The 20,627-nt window shown below is 40.9% G+C and overlaps 1 protein-coding gene across 1 annotated transcript; it reads right to left on the bottom strand.

Moving 5' to 3' along the window:
- Window positions 1-1,902: 1,902 nt before the first annotated feature.
- tmco1 (transmembrane and coiled-coil domains 1) lies at window positions 1,903-17,904 on the bottom strand. The gene is given in 7 exon segments (NM_001015970.2): window positions 1,903-2,654; window positions 7,184-7,328; window positions 10,652-10,719; window positions 11,896-11,942; window positions 13,546-13,605; window positions 15,456-15,533; window positions 17,835-17,904. Coding segments are annotated over 7 exon segments (567 nt in total). The 3' UTR covers window positions 1,903-2,555.
- Window positions 17,905-20,627: the final 2,723 nt, after the last annotated feature.

Raw genomic sequence — 20,627 nt, forward strand, 5'->3', positions numbered from 1 at the left:
AACTGCCCAGTGGTGTAACTACCAGGGGCATAATTTTACACAGACCTGCCCCTCCATGGGGCCCACCAGAGACACGGATATAAGGCAGATGGTGGAATAAAGTAAGTGTGAGAGCAGGCCTGGGTGCAAATCTGGCACCCAGGCCTGTGCATCTCTAGGTATGCCACTGTAACTACCTAATAACTAAGACCGTTATTCTGCTTTACAGTAAAGTGACTCTGCTTTCCTATATTTGTTATAATTCTTAAAATGATTAAATGGGGGACACCAATTAGGGAGGCAATCTAGTGAATCCAGTCACTGTTAGTTAAAGGACAAGTCAACCCAGAATATATTTTTTTGCCCAATAAAAGAAAACAAAATTCTAAGCAACTCTGCAATATACATTCATTACAAATTTGGAATGGTTTTTGAGTTATTTGTATATATAATTGCTACTATAAGCAGTGTTGGTCTGTCCCTTTCTATTCCCAGCCCTGGTGGCTCTGGCATTTGAAACACTGTAACACAAGGCAGCAGAGTGACAGACCTGACTCGCTGGAGGAAACTATCCTTTGCAACATTGTTTAAAAAGAAACCGCCAGGTGCTGCTTTCAATGGCAATTGCATTTACAAATCACTTTTAAAGCACTGAAAATGTTTAATAACTTCATATTGAAAAGTTGCTTAAAAATATGTTTTCTTTTAATAGGCAAAAACATATTTTTGACATGTCTTTCAAAACAAAAAACACCAGGCTGTCATCTTCTCTTATACCCAGGTATGCCTGGCTTGGTCATATGCAGTATACCCAGGGCTTACATACTAGTGCAGGGTGTATTCCATTACATCCATCATAATGCTATGTACAAGGGTGCTTGTGTCAAAACAGAGAGTATGGGTGCAAGGGAGTACTGCTCTGAGAAGATGTTACTTCTGGAGCTTCCTTTGCGGGTTGCACCCACAGCATCACACACTCAGCAGGGCTCATTTATAAATGCTGGCCAAATTTGCAACTGGGCAGTTACCCATGGAAACCAATCAGATGTTTGCTTTCATTGTTCTACTTGTAGCTGGTAAAGAACAGTGTATGGAGTACTATCGATCATTTCCTTTCAATAAATTATATTCCAACTGAAATTGATAGGGTCACTATATGTATCTCTCAAGCACCATTCTGTATAAGAAACAGGGCTCATCCAGTTAGATATACCCAGTGTGCTCATCTAAGCTAAGACTGTTCCATCTGCATCACATGGCACCTAATGTGACAGTACATTATGTTTAATGAATAGGACCTTTAATCACATAAAAATTTGCAATTCCTTGAGCTAAATAGGGCAAACGGAGACTGAAGATACTCCGTGTTTAGGCCTTGGAAGGCAGATAATTATTTTACCACTAAACAATATCACCCTTTCTGCTTTATTATGACAGTTTCATTGCAGATAAGCAGGACCACATTATGCAGGAGGATTACCTGTACATTGGGAATCTATTATTAAGCAAATATGGAGTAGTTTGTTTCCCTGTTTAACTTAAGGGCAAGGGCACACAAGGCGAATAGTCAGCCTGTGGATAAGCTGAAGGTATGATCAGCACAAGCCCTATTCATTGCACTCATGTTGAACAAGGTCTAATGTGCCACATAAAAGCCTTATCTGACCCTGCCCTCAGTCTGGCCCCTACCAGGTGTTTTACCTGGTAAAAGACATAGTTTTATAATTCTGTTAATCATCTGATACAGAAATATGCAGATCTGTCATACTTTAGAGGCCAAAGAGCACTGTTCTTTCTATAGTTAGAATATACAGATAAGAGATGAGAGATCAGAGAGAGATCAGAACTGCAGAGATGTAGAGCCCATCACTAGAGAACAGGAAGGCCAAGGACCAACAAGGTGCACACTTAGTAGACAAAGAATTGGAAAACGGGCATTTAATTTTCATGTGGAGCTGATGCATTTCACATAAATACCAAATAATTCATTGTCAGATAATAGGGAATTCCCACAAAGGATTCATTGTGTGGCACTGACATGGGTTACCAATAGCACTGGCGCTACTGGTCCTGTGCCCACAGCATCCTAATACAATAACTCTCAGGAATAGGAAAATGCACTCGGCCGCCACTCAAAATATATCACTGATTCCAGAGGGCTTTGTTTATCCTACTAAATAGCAAGCCGAGTGCAGTTCTACACATAAGCGATATCGACATTTGCCAGTACTTGGTGTGGATTTTACTTTATCCCCAGTAATTAAGGTAGGAGCTTCTTATTGGAGATCTATCAAGAGAAATACTTGCGGTCAAAATTCAAATCAATATATAAATTAAAGAACTTTTAAGAAAAAACAAAAATTATAATGGAAAAACACACAACTGGGTATGACTTGACTGTTGTCAGTTGTGCCAAGAGTCTTAAAATCCCTTGCATGTGAAACGGTTAAGAGGGCGAAGAAGCTGGCTGATCCATAAATGGCATGTTTGTAATCATATTGGAGTCCTTGTTACAGTCTTTAAATGAGTGAGAGATGGCAGTGAAAATCCCTAAGGACAATTCAGTCCTATGAGACCTAGGAGAATTTTCCTGCCTGGGGTGGGGGGCCCAGAAATCCCCCAGCTTGTTTTGTAGCAGCACGAGATGGAGCAAGTCCCAACAACTTCTGGATATTCTGGAAGAGAATAACAAATCACCTTTACATTTACAATGAAATGATACAAGGTAATAGAAAACATATACTACATAAAAGCAATGTGTATAAAATGATCAACAGTTTCCAAACAGCAAATGGGCTGCCTATTATTAACAGAGGGCCGCATAATGTGTGTGCATTTACCATTTTCTTATGTGTTAGCTTGCTATATCAGTACCATAACTGTGTGTGCTCCCACAGCCCCCACCACAAGGTTACGCTAATTAATATACACTAAAAGGAACAACGGTTTCATTATCTGAAGATGCAAAGAATAGTCAATATCAACAGGCACAGGAAAGGGGCAAAAGGTTTAAAATTTGTTAATGGTATTCATTAATACCATAGAGCTGGTCCAGAAACAGAACCAGAACCAATCCCATAACTGTTGAATCTTGGATACAATGGATCTGCAGCATGTGGCTCTTAAGACATAGTTTATAGAGAAAGTGGGGTAGTGGACAATCAGCTTGTCCCTGGGGGGCCACCATCAAGGGCTTCATGAAAGAGGGGGGATCCAAAAAAAAAGTGTAACAAAAGGGGGTGGGCCTGGAAGTGGGAAGGGTTTTGCCATACTGGGGCAAAGCTTGGGCAGATCAGCAGTGTGGTTGAGCATATCCTGGCCATTTATCTAGAAGGGGGCCCTGCCATTCCTGATGGCGGCTGTGATTGTAAGGGAAGCAATCTCCCTAAGACAGAGATCCAATCTCTTGCTATGACTTGTAATATTATTTCCCAGGGATAATAATCTCTCTTACAGGATACTGCCACCTCTCTATGCTTTCGTATTTCCAACCATGTTTCTTAATCAAGGTGGTCTTTTTGAAGAACACCAAGTTTTTAATTTAATAATTTTATAAAAATAATTTCAAGAGCCAATGGGCATTTTATTATCCCCTAATGGTTTTATGAAAGTAGCTTGGCACTAGCACTTGGTTAAATGTATTTACCGGTATTAACTGCTTCATCACAGAAGTGGATCTGGTGATTTGATAATGATTTTTGCACTAAGTCCCTTTGATTGAGTATCTCAATGAGGATAGTTATGTGGCATTATAAAATGTTATTAGCACTGGCACTTTTGCTCACTCTCAGCACAAGTCACCTTTAAATCAGTTGATGAATTTGCTAAAGAAGGGATCTTGCTGATACATAGTTCTATGAATTAAAATGTTAATAGTAGGTTGGCTTTTCCTTTTATTATCATAACTTTCTTGCACCCTCGGTGGCTGCAATATCTTGGGGATACTATTGTGATAGAAGATAAGAAAGGTTTGGTTACATTCCCCTGCTCCTGATTTAATGATCACGTGTTGTATAGTTCCATGCACATGTGTTAGAGGAAAAGGGACATTTCCCATAGTTATATACATTGCTGGAGCTTCTGGAAAGAAGTCAGAAATAAGGATAATCTATATATAAATAAAATAAATGCTAACAGTCCAGACCACACCAAACAGGAAGATGGAACGCTCAAATAGCACAGGATCTGCGTCTTTTCCTGCCAAGACAAGGACAGAGCAAAGGAAGAAGCATACTTCTGTCAAGAGACCAGGCCAGAGGACAGCAGCAGCGACAATGGATGTGTCTAAAAATGAATGGATGTGTCTGAAAGTCGGCCACATATTACCCCAGAAAGCCATTTTGCAGAAGCGTAATATACGGCTTGATTGCAAACTATGGGCTGTTTCATATGACCGAAGCAAAGTGAATAATCTACTGTTGCAGTGACACTCATGTAATACTTCAGGTGACTGGAGAAGGGCAGTGTGAGCCTGGCAGTTACACTTGCTGCACAAGGAAGCAGGCTGTGCAGTACCAACCATCTGCACAGGTGGCTCTTGCAAGAAAAACTTGCCATACATTTAATAATCCACTCATTTGGCAAGGTCACCAAACAAGCAGATCTTAGCCCGATTTGCAAATTTAACAGATCCGATCGTTGGCCTGGTGCTAGAAATCAGATCATTCATCCTAAGGGGACCTGCAGGGCAAGGGAAGCATCAAAGCGCCCTAACTAGCACAGTGACGACTACCAGCTTGCCAGCAATTTCTGATTAGTATGTGAAAATATATTACTATATGCTCAGAGTACAGTTTTGTCTGTAGTCTGAACAATCCTTATCCTCCCTACTGTGTCCACTGATAAAGTAAAAATTTTTGAAACAGGTCAGAAAATCTTAAAAGTAAGCCAAATGCCTTAAAGGAACAGTAATACCAAAAAATGAAAGTGTATAAAAGTAACTAAAATATAATGTGCTGCTGCCCTGCACTGGTACAAGTTGTGTGTTTACTTCAGAAAGTCTAATATAATTTATATAAATAAGCTGCTATGTAGCCATGGAGGCAGCCATTCAAAGGAGAAAAGGCACAGGCACATAGCAGATAACAGATAAAACACTATTGTATTCTACAGAACTTATTTGTTATCTGCTATGTAACCTATGCCTTTTCTCCTTTTTTCCAGCTTGAATGGCTGCCCCCGGGGCTACACAGCAGCTTATTATATAAATTATAGTAGTGTTACTGTAGCAAACACACCAGTTTTACCAGTGCAGGGCAATAGTGCATTATATTTTTATTACTTGAAAGCTCTTTCATTTTTTGGTGTTACTGTTCCTTTAAGGCAGTGCTGTCCAACTGTTGGCCCACAGGCTGTGACTGCTTTCCTCAGATTACCTGGCATTGTTCACACCATAGATTCAGGCTGTGAAAACCTGTATTGTTTACACATTTTAGTCCCTGCATTGTTCACAACTTAAGCTCAGATTGTAAGGCCCACATTGTTCATACCTCAGGCAGACTGTATGAGCTGTGCCAGCATTGTGTCACTGTATGTACTGCCTGTGTGCGCCATACTCTGCCTGCCCTAGGCTGCCTGTGGGAGATGAACCTGGCAGGGGTTTGGTCTGGGAGTTTGTTAGCGTTTGGAAATAGCTTTATACAGGGGCTGTTGTGCTATCTACCGGGGAGGAGGAGGCATATGGATTTAAAGAGAAGGAAAGGCTAATAAAGAGTTAATCTTAAGCTGCAGGCATACCCTCAGTTGTCTCAATAGTGCCCTTAAGTTTCCCCATATTTCTCCCATTCAGATGATCAGAAGCCAAACAGGAAGAAAAAACACTGAGCTGTGTAAAGAAAGTTCCCATAATGCCTCACTCTTGCACAGACACCCAGACCAAGTAAACATGCTCAGTTTCTTGAGGGAGGGGGGAGCAGGAGAGAGGAGACAGCAGAGAGCTGCGTGTCTCTGGCACATGAATTACAGACATAAGAAATCTTTTTTCTTTTGATAGAGGGCTCAGTGCAGCGTTTCTGTGAGTGCTTATGGCATAGACATTTCTGATAAAGCTTAGTTTTCACCTTTCTTTCTTCTTTAAGGGTATGTCTTCATATAACATAATAAATTTCTTTCACATATGAATGAAGGGTGATATCCCTGCAGTGAGCACCAACCATTTGAGTTTTTGCTGCGCTATCACCATTAATGTGGGTATGGTCTTAAAAGCTCTTGTGATAACATGGAAGTGGTTTGAAGTTGGTGCAGTTTAAAAAGGGGGAGTGGTCAAAACTGGCGTCCATTATCGACCATGTAGGCCAGAAAAATTCCAGCCCTCTGTACCACAGAAGTTGGACAGCACTGCCTTAAGGTGGCCATGCATGTCAAGATTAGATCGTCTGGCAAGGTCACCAAAAGAGAGGATTCTTCTCCCGGTATGCCCACCTAAAGTGGGCGATTTTGAACTAATTCACTGGCAAATAAGCTGCCGGGGCCCCATTCACTGGCAGATAAGCTGCCGATTTGTTCTAAAGGACTCACATGAGCAGCTTAAATCTGCCTGTGTACGGCCACCTTAACTTTACCCATTGTTCCTGCAAGCCAGATTGCTGTGACTAAAATGTTTTACTTGGACGATGCAAAAGTAATTGAAGGGCATGGCATTTTTAGGATATTTATGGCCCAAGTAGTGCAGATTTATTGGGGGCGACAATCTCCTCGCATTCCACTGCCCTAAAGGTATATTTAAATAAGTTCCTTTAGGTCCCAGGTGGGGATGGGGCAAGAGCTTGACCCAAACCCACTTGTCACTTGGTCTGCTTGTCTGGCAAGGTCGCCTACCTAAAGGATCTTTCATCGATATTCCCACCTTACCACCTTAAAGTGGTTAATATCCAATTGATCCTATCAGATCACATTTGAGGGATGCAGGCTGTCAGCACAGGACTGCATCAACTCACTGATGTGCTTCTCACCCCAGTGGCATTTTTAAACCTGTCTGATTGATATCTGGGCGAGATAGGCCAAATGTGGTCAGGCAGGTCCGTCTGAGGGCCCCATATACAGACCGACTACCTGCAGACTCACACTATCGGCAGCTTTTATTGGCCCAACTTAAGAACATTAAAATATGCATGCAATAGTAATGTCCAATGACTCTAATGTAGACTTAAGTTACAGTGATCTAAATACAGAAAACCTCCCAGGTCCCAAGCATTCTCCCACATACCTGTCGAATGGACATGGTGCACAGTATGTACAAGAAGATAAATGAGCAGTCAGAGTAATCTTCTCCAATGAGGTTTCTGTGCGAGAGTCCCTGAATGTAGGACAGTGGCACAAAAGGCAGCTTTGCTACAACCCGTCCATCAAATCTGAAAACAAATTAGTCAAACCAGAAAAAAACCATTATAATATAGTGATTTGGCATATAGTGTGAAGAGTTCTGTATAGTGAACTATAGATATAAATAGATGTGAATATTTTAGTACTGTATTGGTTAACATACACTCATATCTGGGGAGGTCTAGAAATGTAAACATAATACACCCCCCCCCACACACACTTGGTATGCCCAACTAATGATCTAATTTAGTTTGCGCAGAGTAAGCTACTTCCTGCAAAATGATTTTATCAATCGACTTACAGGCCACTCAATTAGATCATTCCAATTGCATCAATTTAAAGGCCAAAAACCATGGACAAGCAGATTTACCTGCCTGTATGCTTTTGGAGTATGGGAAAACCAGAGTACCCAAAGGAAACCCATGCAGACAAGGGCAGAGCATAGACCTGTCTGAAATCAAAAACCCAGGAACCTTGCAGTTCTAATCTGATGCATAATTTAATATTTTTTTTTCTGGCTGGTCTGTTTATTTGCAACTTAGGGTGAAGACACAGCAACTTAAGGTAACACATGCAAAGACAATTATCTGTAAATACTCAGCATTGTCTATTTTTGTAGATGTGACAAGCTGCTACTAGTAGCTCTGTGTTTCTTTACCCTTATGCTGATGCCCCACAGAGCAAATTAGTTGCCTGCTATAGACCTTCGCTATTGCGGGCAACTAACTGCTCTAAAAGGCCTTTCCACCGGCAACAATAGGAGTTGCTGGTGGAAAGGCCTATGCAACGCTTTGGCTTTCCAAAGCATGCAAAGTTGCCTGCAGGAGGAAACTTCACGCGACTTTGGAAAGCCAAAGCAACGCATAGGCCTTTCTACCAGCGACTGGAAAGGCGTTTTGGAGCGGTTAGTCGCCCACAATAGAAGAGATCTATTGTAGGTGACTAACTTGCTCTGTGGGGCATCAGCCTTAATGTTCTCAAAGCATATTTATTCTTGTTAACATTTGCCTAAAGACTACAGATTACTCTGCGCCAGAATGTTGTTTGGTAGGATTGCATACTAAAATAACAGTTTAACACAGAAAAGGTTAGAGAGAGATCATTGGATTTTACATATTTCCACATGACAGTTTCTGCTAACAGGACAAACTGCCGGCAGGAATGCCAAGGTGATTAAAGATCAGTGGTGACAGTTAGTTTGCACAGTATCACATGTGAACAATGCAATCTATTGTTTACATTTTGTTACAATATTTACAAATACATTTGGGTAAATTATACAACAGCAGCTTCTAACTCTGCTATAGAAAAGAAACAACCAGGTAGTTGGAAGAGTTGACTTATACACTACAGAGGTATGTTTATGGGCAACCACAGGACATCCTTCTGTAGAGTAACCAGAAAGAACAAGCCGCTTCAATTCAGTTTACTTAGAAAACAAAATAGCAAGCAGGAGAGCCAATGCAAGCTGTTAGCAGGTGTTTCTTGTCTCTCGGCACCAACTACTAAAGCTTCCTGCAGCGCTACAACCTGTGTAACGGATGCCTAGCTAGGAAGGAGCAGGCTGATCTGGCACTGCACTCAGGAAGGAAGGGTTGTTCAGCAACCCCCTCTCCTTAGCAGAAATCTCCTATAGCCTTAACATCTCACAAGCAACCACAGACAGGAACACAAGGTGGTAACAAGGGCTCACTAGGACTCACTAATGACGCACTTTTTTTTTTTTATGAATATTCAAAATTAACAGAGCTAGAAATTCATGCAAGTTGGCCACCCACACACGGACAGCCAAAATGCACCGATGAAATCATTACGCTTGTACAGTTCTGAGCCACTTGGTGTTCCATTTGGCAGATGAACTGTGGTGTACTAGAGCTTTATCACCCAAACTGATCATTTGGGGGGGGGGGGAAATACACTTGCAGATTTAAAGAGATACTCATGATTTTTATGGGGTACTTTTTACTTCCAAATTACACTGTTAACATAGCAAATAATTAATTCTACCATTTAAAACGTTATTCTTTTTAGTTGTAATATTGAAGTCTGAGCTTTCAGAAGGAGCCAGCGCTACACAATAGAACTGCTTTCAGGTAACCTATTGTTTCTCCTACACCCATGTAACTGGAGGAGTCCCAAGCTGGACTTGGATTTCTTACTATTGAGTGCTATTCTGATATCTATTGGAAGCTGCTATTTTGCTTCGTTCCCATTGTTCTGCTAATCGGCTGCCGGGAGGGGGTTGATATCACTCCAACTTGCAGCACAGGTCACATGGTTGTGGCACCCTGGATGGCTAGCCCCATGTGAAATTTCAAAATTAAATATAAAAAAAATCTCTTTGCTCTTTTGAAAAACAGATTTCAATGCATGATTCTGCTGGAGCAGCTCTATTAACTGATGCATTTTGAAAAAATAGCAGACTTTCCTTACAAATGGGAAATAAGTTGACAAGGAAGATTATATTTAGTCAGGCATTTTTAACCCACTGGAGGCTGAACAGGTGTCCTGTTTTCTGTTGCTGAAAAGCAAGAGAACAGCTGTGCAACTCCCCGGTTTGGTGACAGGCCCATTATGGTAAACCAGAGACCACATCTGATGGCTTGTGTACCATTTGCATGTTATTACATATGAGCGGACCTGTGGGTTTCAGTGGATTTCCTGTAAAGCTGACAGGGTGGATAGAAGCTCAAAAATGAGCAAATATAAATAGAAGCAGGTAAAGGGATTCTGTGCTAATATGATATTATAGGAGAAGGAAAGTTACTAAGGCATTTTATTGCTAACAGATTAGTCACAATAGTGCAAGCTAGAACACTATTTATTCTGCAGAATGCTTTAACATACCTGAGTAAACAGCCCTAGCAGCTCTCTGCGTTTAAGATAGCAGCAGCCATTGTAGCTTGTCTGACTTCACCTGCCTGCATTTCTGTGTGCTCTGGCCTCACATTACAGCAGAGAGGGGAGGGGGAGGAGGAGCACAGTGAGCAGAGGCTTGTGCCATTCCCTAAAGGATTTTTCTGAGAGAAGGAAGTCTGACACAGAAGATCATGTATACAGAATAGAAGGAAAGAAAAGTGGTGTTTCTTTTCACAAAGTAGTTAGAGCAGCAGTTTTGTAAGTGCTTATGGCTGTATTTATGTGTGTTTTATCTATGTGTGTTTTAACAGAGGCTATTCTCAGTATTCTCTATGGCAGGGTATTTTCTGGAGTTTATTAGCTGTGAAAAAGTAGCTGCTATTAGTATCTCTGGGTGTCTTCACCCTTAAGACACCGGTGGGTACAAGGTATAATTACAAGAACATGGACAATGGTTTTAACATGTGATAAGTGGAAAAATAGAGAAACTTACATTGAGTTGAACATGCCCATAAGTGCTGTAAAGCAAAAGCCAATAGCAAACATAGACTTCATTCGAACCTAGAGTGAAAGCAGAGAGAAACATTAAATATTTTTTGCAGCCCTCTTTTCACATTTGGAGTGCAGCAGCCTGCAAATCCTCCCTCAGGTAACACGCTGCTAACAACCAGGCTTCCTATGCAGATGTAGTAATCCCATTAACATTACTAAACCCCTACAAGGCTCCATAGCCTGTGGTGTTAAATCAATGCTCTAGGCATGCATCTGACACAGTCAAGAAATAATCAGTGAGCTGTGAGGCATTACAAAAGGCAGTCCTTTCTTCTGTATAGGGCTGCTATTCATTTATTTTGGTATAGCAGTCCTATGAATTAAAGGTAACATATTGAAGTAATGTTGCTCCTAAGCTGTGAGTGCCCTAGTTCTACTGTCTGCTGAAACAGATAGCATTAGATGCTTGTTAGATAGATATTTTTTTCAGACCTTCCCTTGGGGCCTTCCAAAACTGCAGAATGTGTTAATATTGCATATTATGAACAGATCATAACAGACCTAATCTGCAAGTTAAAGGTGTATTCTGATAAACTAAAACTTTCAGATGGATATTCAGTGGTAGTTCTTCACAGATGATTAAGCGGTCTCTTGTATGAAATGAAAGATGGCTGGCTATAATAAACAAGGTACAGACCATTCATCTACCGCACCAGCTCCTTGCTAACAAGGCAAACTGAGCTGCCATCATGTTACTAGCATATATGTCATCTGATTTATAAGATGTTCATAAGGTACCAGTACCAAGAATGAACTTGCTCTGGCTGGTATCTACCTGCCTCCAGGATTAGGCCAGTGTCCCAGCAGGAAACCTCAAACTAAGAGCATGACACATGTTTACTGTTATTAAAGCAGACACAAGTAGCGATCACCTACAAATTCAGACCTTCAGGAAATAGCTGCTCAAAGAGCAAAACACAACAATTCCTGTACGTTACAACTGAAAGGGATGTGAGGGAATTCCTGATATTGCTGCATGTTCTACTCTACTGAGCAAAAATGAAAGGCACAAAACTTTATGAACCATTTTACTTGAGTGACTGCTGCTTCGTCTATGTGCCAGATAGAAAAGAACCAAAACAACATGCATGTCTAAAAAGTCTCACAACCCTGTATGGGAATACTAGACATTATATTCTTATACTTGAATCAGTACAATCACTGGTTGCACTTTTCCCTTCTTACCATAGAGAGATCTCTGTTATTGTTCTTGAGTTTCTCTTCTTGGCGTTCTGCAATAGAAATACAGGTGTATAAACACTGCTATACAATGAAGGTTTACAGACTTTTCCCAATTGCTTTTTTGTTCTTCATTTTAGAGACATCCCATAAAATAAATCACAAACATTCCTTCATATTATTGAGGTCAAATGAAAATTCATGCCTTCTCTTGCCCCTTCTCAAGCCTAAAGCATACTAGCGACTAGTAAGGCGAATAGAAATGCATGGAACAACATTTGCCTACTGCCAATTATACAGTAAATTATACTATGACGGTATTTGTTAGAAATGTGTGTATTTTACATTAGGTAAGATCACACAGGGCTACCTGTCTCAGTCAATCATTTAGCTTTCGCTGAAATATAATTCAGTCACCTGACAGCCACATCTATGAGGTGACATTACATGTTTAGTCTGCACTGCTTAGGTTTTAAACAATTACTCAAACATCCTGATATACCTTAACACTGTGATCCCCAACCAGTAGCTTGTGAATGACCTGTTGCTTACCAGGTTGCTTCGGATGTTGCCCCCAGTGGTGCAGGTGCTTATTTTTGAATTCCTGGCTGATGTGTACTGACGAACAAAACCTCCTCTACGCTGCCCGTCCACATAAGGACTACCATATAGCCAATCACAGCCTATATTTGCCACCCGCAGATGCTTGTGTTGCTCCCCAACTCTTTTTACATTTGAATGCGGCTCACAAGTAGAAAAGGTTGGGGACCTATGCTTTAACCCATAATATGTAAAATGGAGTCCAGCGGTGCTTATATTACCTACAGATTAATTTAGGTTTTATATAAGACATAGAAAAGTTGAAGCTGTGATGGTAATAAAGCTACATGTCTGAAACACCATCCTATAACCTCACGTTTAAGCTTGTAGATGTGGCTGTTGCTATTTCAGCAAAAGCTACATGATGTGGAGTGCAGCATCTAGGCCTGTGTACCACAACTCAATATCTGCTTTACTGAAACAAAGACACTTGAATAATAGCTAGCATGGGAGAAGCAGAGGGCAGGGAACAAAGTCTATTTGATGAATAGATCAAAAGATGGATTTGGATCCACCATTAGATCATTGAGATACTTTACAAAAGCAGGGTTCCTTGCGAAGTGCAAAATTCAGTCACTTATAGTCATGTATTTCCACCCCCACAATGTGTTTATTCAGAGTATTACCATCATTGCAGGTAAAACACTAAATAGTGAGCACTCAAACTTCTATCCTCAATGCAGATGATTTCGGCACAAGTTGCAGTGCAAATGGCATCAGACCTGATGCATGGTGTCAGTACCGTCATTCACTACATGCAAGTAGTTAATTTACACCCTGTACTTGCGCTTGCATGCAACAATCGGAGCAACAGCAATTTTGCACTAGTAAATGAGTTCTCATGTATCAGCGCACCAAAAGGCACAGATTGTGGCAGAACACAATTGGGGTTAAAAAGCCAGAGAAGGAAAAAAAAAACAAAGCAACAGAGAAAAGAAAGTATCAGAAAAGAGAAAATGAAAATTCTAAATGTAATCTTTAAGGTGGACTACACCTTTAAATGATTGTTCGGCAAGAACTATACTGGATATATAAAACACATAAATGTTTAGTTACCAATTTTTTTCTTTTGAGTGCGCCCAGCTGATTCTGTTATGGATTCTTTCTTCTTTTCCACTAAAACAAAAAGAAAACAAACAGGTTTTAATTAAACATCACAACAGTTGTTTGTACAACAGGAATGATTTGTTTAGACAGCTGCCATTAAAGTTAAGACAGATCTACCCTTCCTCCTCAGAATTTCTGGAAAGAGTTGTCATGGCTGATATAACTTCTTACAGCTCTAACATAGGTAATATACATTTATTTTTTCCCACTTCTTGTTCTAAATAAAAAAAATAAAAAAAGCAGTCCCTTGCAAAGTTTGCAGACTGAATAACATGGCAACTATTAAGAAGAGATAAAAAAAAAAACCTTGGCCTGTGACCTTGGCCACCATTTGGACAGTCCTGCCAAAGGTAATTAAACTAAAGCCACTTTGTTTTTTCTTTAAACCAGTCACAAAACTCCTTAAAGTAGAAGGAAAGTTACAATTACTGGGGAGTGCCAAAATGTTAGGTACCCCCCAGTGATTATAATCACTTACTGAAACCCCCAACCTGTGCTCCGGTTAGGGGAAAACTGCACCGGCTGGGGTGTATGTAATTGAGCGATCCCCTTCCTGCTTCAGTCTTTGTGCATGTGCAGTAGAGCGAAAAGCTTTAACAAAAAAGCCAGCTTATCCACTCAACTGCACATGTGCAGGCCCTCGGATCACTGCTAAAGAAGGAAGCAAGAGGATCGCTCACCTGCATTTACCCCGGGCCAGTGCAGTTTTCTCCTAACAGAAACACCAGCTGGGAATTTCAGGTAAGCGATTACAATCACTGGGGGTGCCTAACATTAGTGACTTAGCCTTTCTTTTTCCTTCAACAGCCTAAAGCCGGCTGTTCACATTATGATCCCCTTGGCAAGTTCGACAGACAAGTGGATCTTTGCATGATTTGGTCACCTGGTCCAAAACAAGCAGATTTGATCGTTTGGCCCCTGATCAATGATATAACAGGCACCTATGCAGCCAAGCTGGGAGAGGTCCGTATGAATACAGTCAGGATTTTTAAACCTGCCCAACAGACATCTGGCAATTATCAACCAGATATATGTTGGGGAAGGCCAATTCATGGGTAGATAAGCTGCCAATTTGGTCTGGATAGACCAAGCATCAACTTAAATATGCCTGCGAATGGGCAGTTTTATGCAAATTGAACATGCAGCATTTCAACATCCACATGTCTAAGCTGGCAGAGATACACTCCATACCCTGCCCTATGCCTCCTGCTGTTGACACAAGAAGGAGCTCAATATCATGTTCAAATAGGCATATTAGGGCTGAAACTCATGCCAATGAAAGGAAGCGGGGGGGTGCTATAGGAGATTTCTACGCTAGTTGAAATATGGTGGCAGAAAAATACTACATTTGCCAATAGACTAATAAGTACTTTATTACTTACTGTATTCATACTCAATTATTTTTCTGTAACCTAGGCCTGTTTTCAGGTTAATTATTTTGTCACTTTAAGGGTTGTGGCAGACGGGGAGACTAGTCGCCCTGAAATACCGTCCCACCGTTGGCATACGCCAACTAAAATAGTAAAAAACTTCAATAAAAATCCACCCTAATAAACATGAAAATTGATAGCTCAGGCATTAAAATACAGTGATTTGGCAGTTCCTGCTTTGCTAATAATACAGAAGGTAGTCTTTGCATTAACAAAACAATATTGCTGAGAAAAGGAATCTGGCATGTTATTGATAAAAATTCCTTCTGTTCTGCTCTGGGGATGCCTTTATACCGTCAGTGGAACAATTCAGGGATTTCAAGAGAAAAAGTAAGAATGGGGTGGAAGTGATTTAGGAAAAAGGGAGGAATAAATGAACAGTATAATTGAAGAATGTAGCAGATGTATTTGCTCATTACATATCCTTACATTTTTTACTTTGCTTTTCCACTTCTGCTTTTAATCTCTTGTACTTGTCTGTTCGGTAAACCAGAACCCATGTTATACCTGAACGGTGTAAGGAAGAAAGATAATCATTATAATTATAACAGAATACCATGATATCAGGCTTTGCTAGATTGCCCAGGTTTTGCTTAAATTTGCACAGGCCCTTACTTTACACCACATAAGGCTAATGTCAGACCAGGCGTATACTTACAGCAAGCTGAAAAATGCTTGCCTAAAATACCGGTATACGCCTCCTAACTGTGCCTGCACTTGAGTGTATTCCATTCATTCGAGTGCAGGCACAGGTAGGAGGCGTATGGTGGTATTTTCGGTAAGCGGTTTTGAGCTTGCTGAAAATATACGCCTGGTCTGACATTAGCCTAACAGTTTAACTCTGTCTGACGTTCAGACAGCCCATAATCTCTATTACCCCTTCCCCCCCAGAGGCTCAGTAATCTGACAAGAGTTGCAAGGAGCACCAGCTGGCTAAAGCTTAATACTGGAATAACAAGATGTTTCGAAGAATGATACACTGTTGCCCATCAACAACTAAACAATACAATGTTTAAAAAAAGCAATCCGTTCTGTACATGCTACATACTGGCTTCCCTTCATAGACAGAAAATGAACACTACATACTATACCTACAAATAGACACCGCTCAGCATGTATGCTATACAAATGCTTTCTTCACAATGCACTCAAACCTTTATTTTATGCATCACAATCCACCCAGTGTCGCTTCATGTGTTTACACTTAACCCACTTATAGCAATGTGGTCAATTCTGGCCAAACTGATGGACAATACTTTGACTGCCCCCACATAACTGTTGATTTGGATTAAGATAGAACTTCTCTTGAGATTTGACCACCACCTTTGTAATCTGTCTATTAGAGCAGTGGTTTACTCATGCTAACTTGCAATGCAGGGTAATCTCAAACAGAACACTAACTGCAAGTTTGTATGTTTTTTTTCTGTGTCTGCATGGGTTTCCACTAAACAGCTCCATAACCTTCTACAGATTATTGGCTTCTAATGAAACTGACCATAGGGAGTGTAACTCAATATTATGGAACATGTGTTCCTTCCCAAAAAGGTGAAGAACATCTAGTAGAGTAGCATAAATTGTTGCAAGGTCACCAAATTACTACAGAGGGGCACAAGTGTCCACAAAGATGATGCACAAATGACAAGAACTGTGCTCCTACTATTCAAAGAATTTGTATGATCAAGAGGTCAAACCAGAATAAATAATGCTTACTTCAGACTGGTCAACAAAAACAACCGTTGCATAGAAACATTTAACATCCCTTTCTCTTTCAAGCAACAGCCAAGACATATCCATGCCATCATCCTATCCCACCTGAACTACTGCAGCCTAGTAACTGGTCTCCAACACTTCTGTCACACCCCCCTTTCCTTCTGCCTTAAATTCTGCTGCTAGAATCCTCTTGCTCTCACTCAAAAGAGTAAGCAAAGAATAACTCAAATTACTTATGTCTTTAGGCCTTCATTCTCCCATACCTCACTACATCTCTTGAGTAGGGGCATTCTGGGCCCCAGGATGCCGTGTGGTGGTCTTCCCGATGCCAAACCCAGAAAATCAGTGTTGAAGCAAGTCGGGGGGGGGGGGGGGGGGTGCGTCACTACTGCTGAAATCACAATAACGCTCTCTGCACTAGAAGGGGTAAAATTTAGGTTCAATAAGTGGAAATTTGGCTCTCAAAGTTACCAAGTGCAGCCTTTTACTGCCCCTGCAGGGCACTGCTATCTAAGGCGAGATTCTGGTCCGACTCCTCTTTATCTCTCAAGGTCGCTGCCTGCTTACACTACTGTATCCCACCTTTCTCTCTTGCTTCTGCTTATCGGTGGAATTCCATCCCTGCGTTTCTCCCAAGAGAAAGCTCCTTCAGTCTCTCCAGAACCAAACAAAGCCTACCTCTTGGAGCACTAGCACTGCATCCGACTCTGCCCTGGACCTTATGGAACAAAGCATAAACCACTGTACATTGCAGCACTTCTTGCCCTTCTCTTTGTGACTGCACCCCATCCACAGACTCTCAGCTCTATGGGCCAATGATCTCCTCTTGTATCTCTTAGTACTTAAACTTGAACATCATTTTGTACATTTTATATAGTTATGTTCTATTATTGTTCTGTCTGTTCTATTAACTTATTGCTTGAATGTACAGATCTGCATATATGTAGAGCTACATCTTACACTAATTTTAATCCCAATTAGCTGATTATCCAGAGAGTGCTGTAAGCAACTTCTAGATAGACATGTGTCCCTGAGTAACAAGGCGATCTCCCCAGGCTGCGCATCCCCGCTCACAAAGTGCCAGTATGGGACACTTACCCTCAGCCAGCAGCGCTGTGCACACCGATATAAACACGATCAGGATAGTATCAGCGAACATAGTACTCATCTTGCCGGCACAACTAGCAGCACAACTCCCACGGCGGAAGCACAGGCCGCAGAATAAAGGAAGCGAGTCAGCGTTCCGAGAGTGACGTCACGTCACCTAGCAACCCAAAGCCGGAAGTCGGCGCAGAGTGGAGGGTTGTGATTAGTTGCTGTGATTGCAAATGTGCGTCACGTGGTTTCGGATTGGGGTTGAGACGTGGCTCATGTCTATAGGGAAACTTTTATTCCTCTTAGGTAGTTTCCAACTGGGAATTCATTAGTATTTAAGCACTAGCGCGATTTGTTTAATTAAAGGGAACTTTCTAACTCTCTAGTATTAATAGTATAAAGCATTCGTGGGTTATTTTCTTTGGAGTCACAAGCAGGGTAAAGGTTACTTAGAGTTAGCGAAATGTTAGTTAAAATTTCCTCCCTTCCGTAAGATGCAGTCTTGTATAGGCTTTGAGATTAGCAGCTCGTTATACAGAGAGCGTATCTGTTGGCTGCTAATTTGTTTTACTGCCTTTCAGAGCTGTCACACAACCTCATGGCTTGATAATCATTCACACCGGGACATTTTGATTTCATGTTATTGTTTAGTGCAAAAAGGAATAAAGTGACTGTACAAATAGAATGTAGAAATTGGGTTGCCAGAGGTGGCACTTACTAAAAAGTACTTCAGCAGCACAATTATTAGTATCAGACATATATGCTGGAGTTTGTTTATATTCCATTTTCTTGCTGGCCCCTCAGTCAAAGCCCAGCCACCAGCAGAGAACAGGGAGCGCACGCTTGGAGCGTAAAAGTCATAGATTGTTTGGGAGGCTATTGCTGTTTGTGTAAAATACAGGGGAGACACCACATGAAATGCTTGGGTGTCACAACTGTCTTTAATGAAATGCTCTTTATTTCTTCTTTAAAGGGATACTGTCATATGAAAACATGTTTTTTCATAATAATAGAGTTTCTCCAGCAGAATCCTGCACTGAAATCTGCTTTTTTATTAATATTTAATCTTGCAGTTTCACATGGGGCTAGCAATAGTCCTTATTTCCCAGAGTGCCATAGCCATGTAACCTGTGCTCTGATAAACTTCAGTCACACTTTACTGCTGAGCTGCAAGTTGGAGTGATATCACCCCCTCCCAGCAGCCAATCAGCAGAGCAATGGGAAGGGAGCAAGATAGTAGCTCCCAGTAGGTATCAGAATAGCACTGAATAGTAAGAAATCCAAGTCCAGCATGGGACTCCTCCAGTTACATGGTAGTAGGAGAGGCAATAGGTTACCTGAAAGCAGTTCTAGTGTGTAGCACTGGCTTCTTCTGAAAGCTCAGACTCAGGCACAATGCACTGAGATGGCGCCTACACACCAATATTACAGCTAAAAATACATTTGTTGGTTTAAGAAAAACATTTTAATTGGTAGAGTGAATTATTTGTAAACATTGTAATTTAGAAATTAAAAGTATACAATAAAAACCATGACAGTATCCTTTTAAAGTGTTCAGTTTTGGCAACCATGATTACATCAGTCCAAAGGGTGCCCAAATTCGTTGGAATTTTTTCCACTGCCTCCCTCCATCCAAGCTCAAACATTGGTGGGGTCCCCAGCTTGCTTTTGTTATGCCACAGATTTCCTTTTAAACAAGTGTAGTGTTCTGTTTTGCGAAAGGACAAACATATGTATGCATGTCTGTTTGCGGAAAGAGAAGCATAGACAAGGAATCACCTCTCATAAGAAGTATTAGCAATGGCAAACCATTCGGCAATGCAGGTATGTCACAGTGGGTGGAGACGATAAATGTTAACGTAGGTCATCTTAGCCATAACAGAAGTACATTTATTATGAAAAAAGCATTAAAAATGAAATTGTAATCCTAATTTTTGTTTACCTGGATGTGCTTTGTGCCAGAATAATAGAAAATACTGCTTTGCAAAGCTTAAAAATGTCAGTATACAATAACAAATATAAGACAATTCATAAAGAAGGGTCTGTTAAAAAGAAAACTTCCTTGTAACAAGCAAAGCATTGTGCTGAGAGCATAGAAGCAACCTTTCTTCTTGCCTTTTACTTACTGTACATCCACTAGAGGGCTATGCAGAACAGAGGATTCCTAATCCCCGGCTCTGTACAGTGTGGAATTTTTTGCAAGTATTGCTTCCTACATAATCTGAAACTGGGCATTCTATTGGAATTACCCATTGAAATGGACACCATCAGGCATATATAAGAAACCAAAAGCAGCACTAGAAGTAATATTATTTTCAACATTTCTACCAGGAATTTCTAATGGAATCACAACTGATCCATTAAGTATTAGCAAAAACAAACAAGGGAACAAAGCAGACAACACTTCAAACATCCCCCACAACTTCAAGTTTACTGTGATAAAATATAGTAATGCAACTAGCACCTTACCTATTAAAACAAAAAACACATAAGGTCCACATCCTGGGTAAACAGCAACTTAGTAAAATGCATGGCTCAGCTTGTTTGTGTGCAGAATGCTTTTAACCTAATTAAAAAAATAGCCATGCAAGCTGTGGATTTAAATGGGTTAAATAGGTTAAGCTTCAACCTTAAGGTCTCTTAGGGCTCATGCTCACAAGTGTTTGCCTCCTGTGCGGTGGCATTCTCCTGGGTTCCACTGCAGAGGAGCACAGGAAGAAATGCATCCCATTCTTCCTTATGGGGCTGTACTCACATAGGCACATGTAAGCACCGAATACAGGTGGAAGGCAACAT

The sequence above is a fragment of the Xenopus tropicalis genome, chromosome 4 (assembly GCF_000004195.4).
Source record: "Xenopus tropicalis strain Nigerian chromosome 4, UCB_Xtro_10.0, whole genome shotgun sequence".
In the NCBI taxonomy this organism is placed as follows: domain Eukaryota; kingdom Metazoa; phylum Chordata; class Amphibia; order Anura; family Pipidae; genus Xenopus; species Xenopus tropicalis.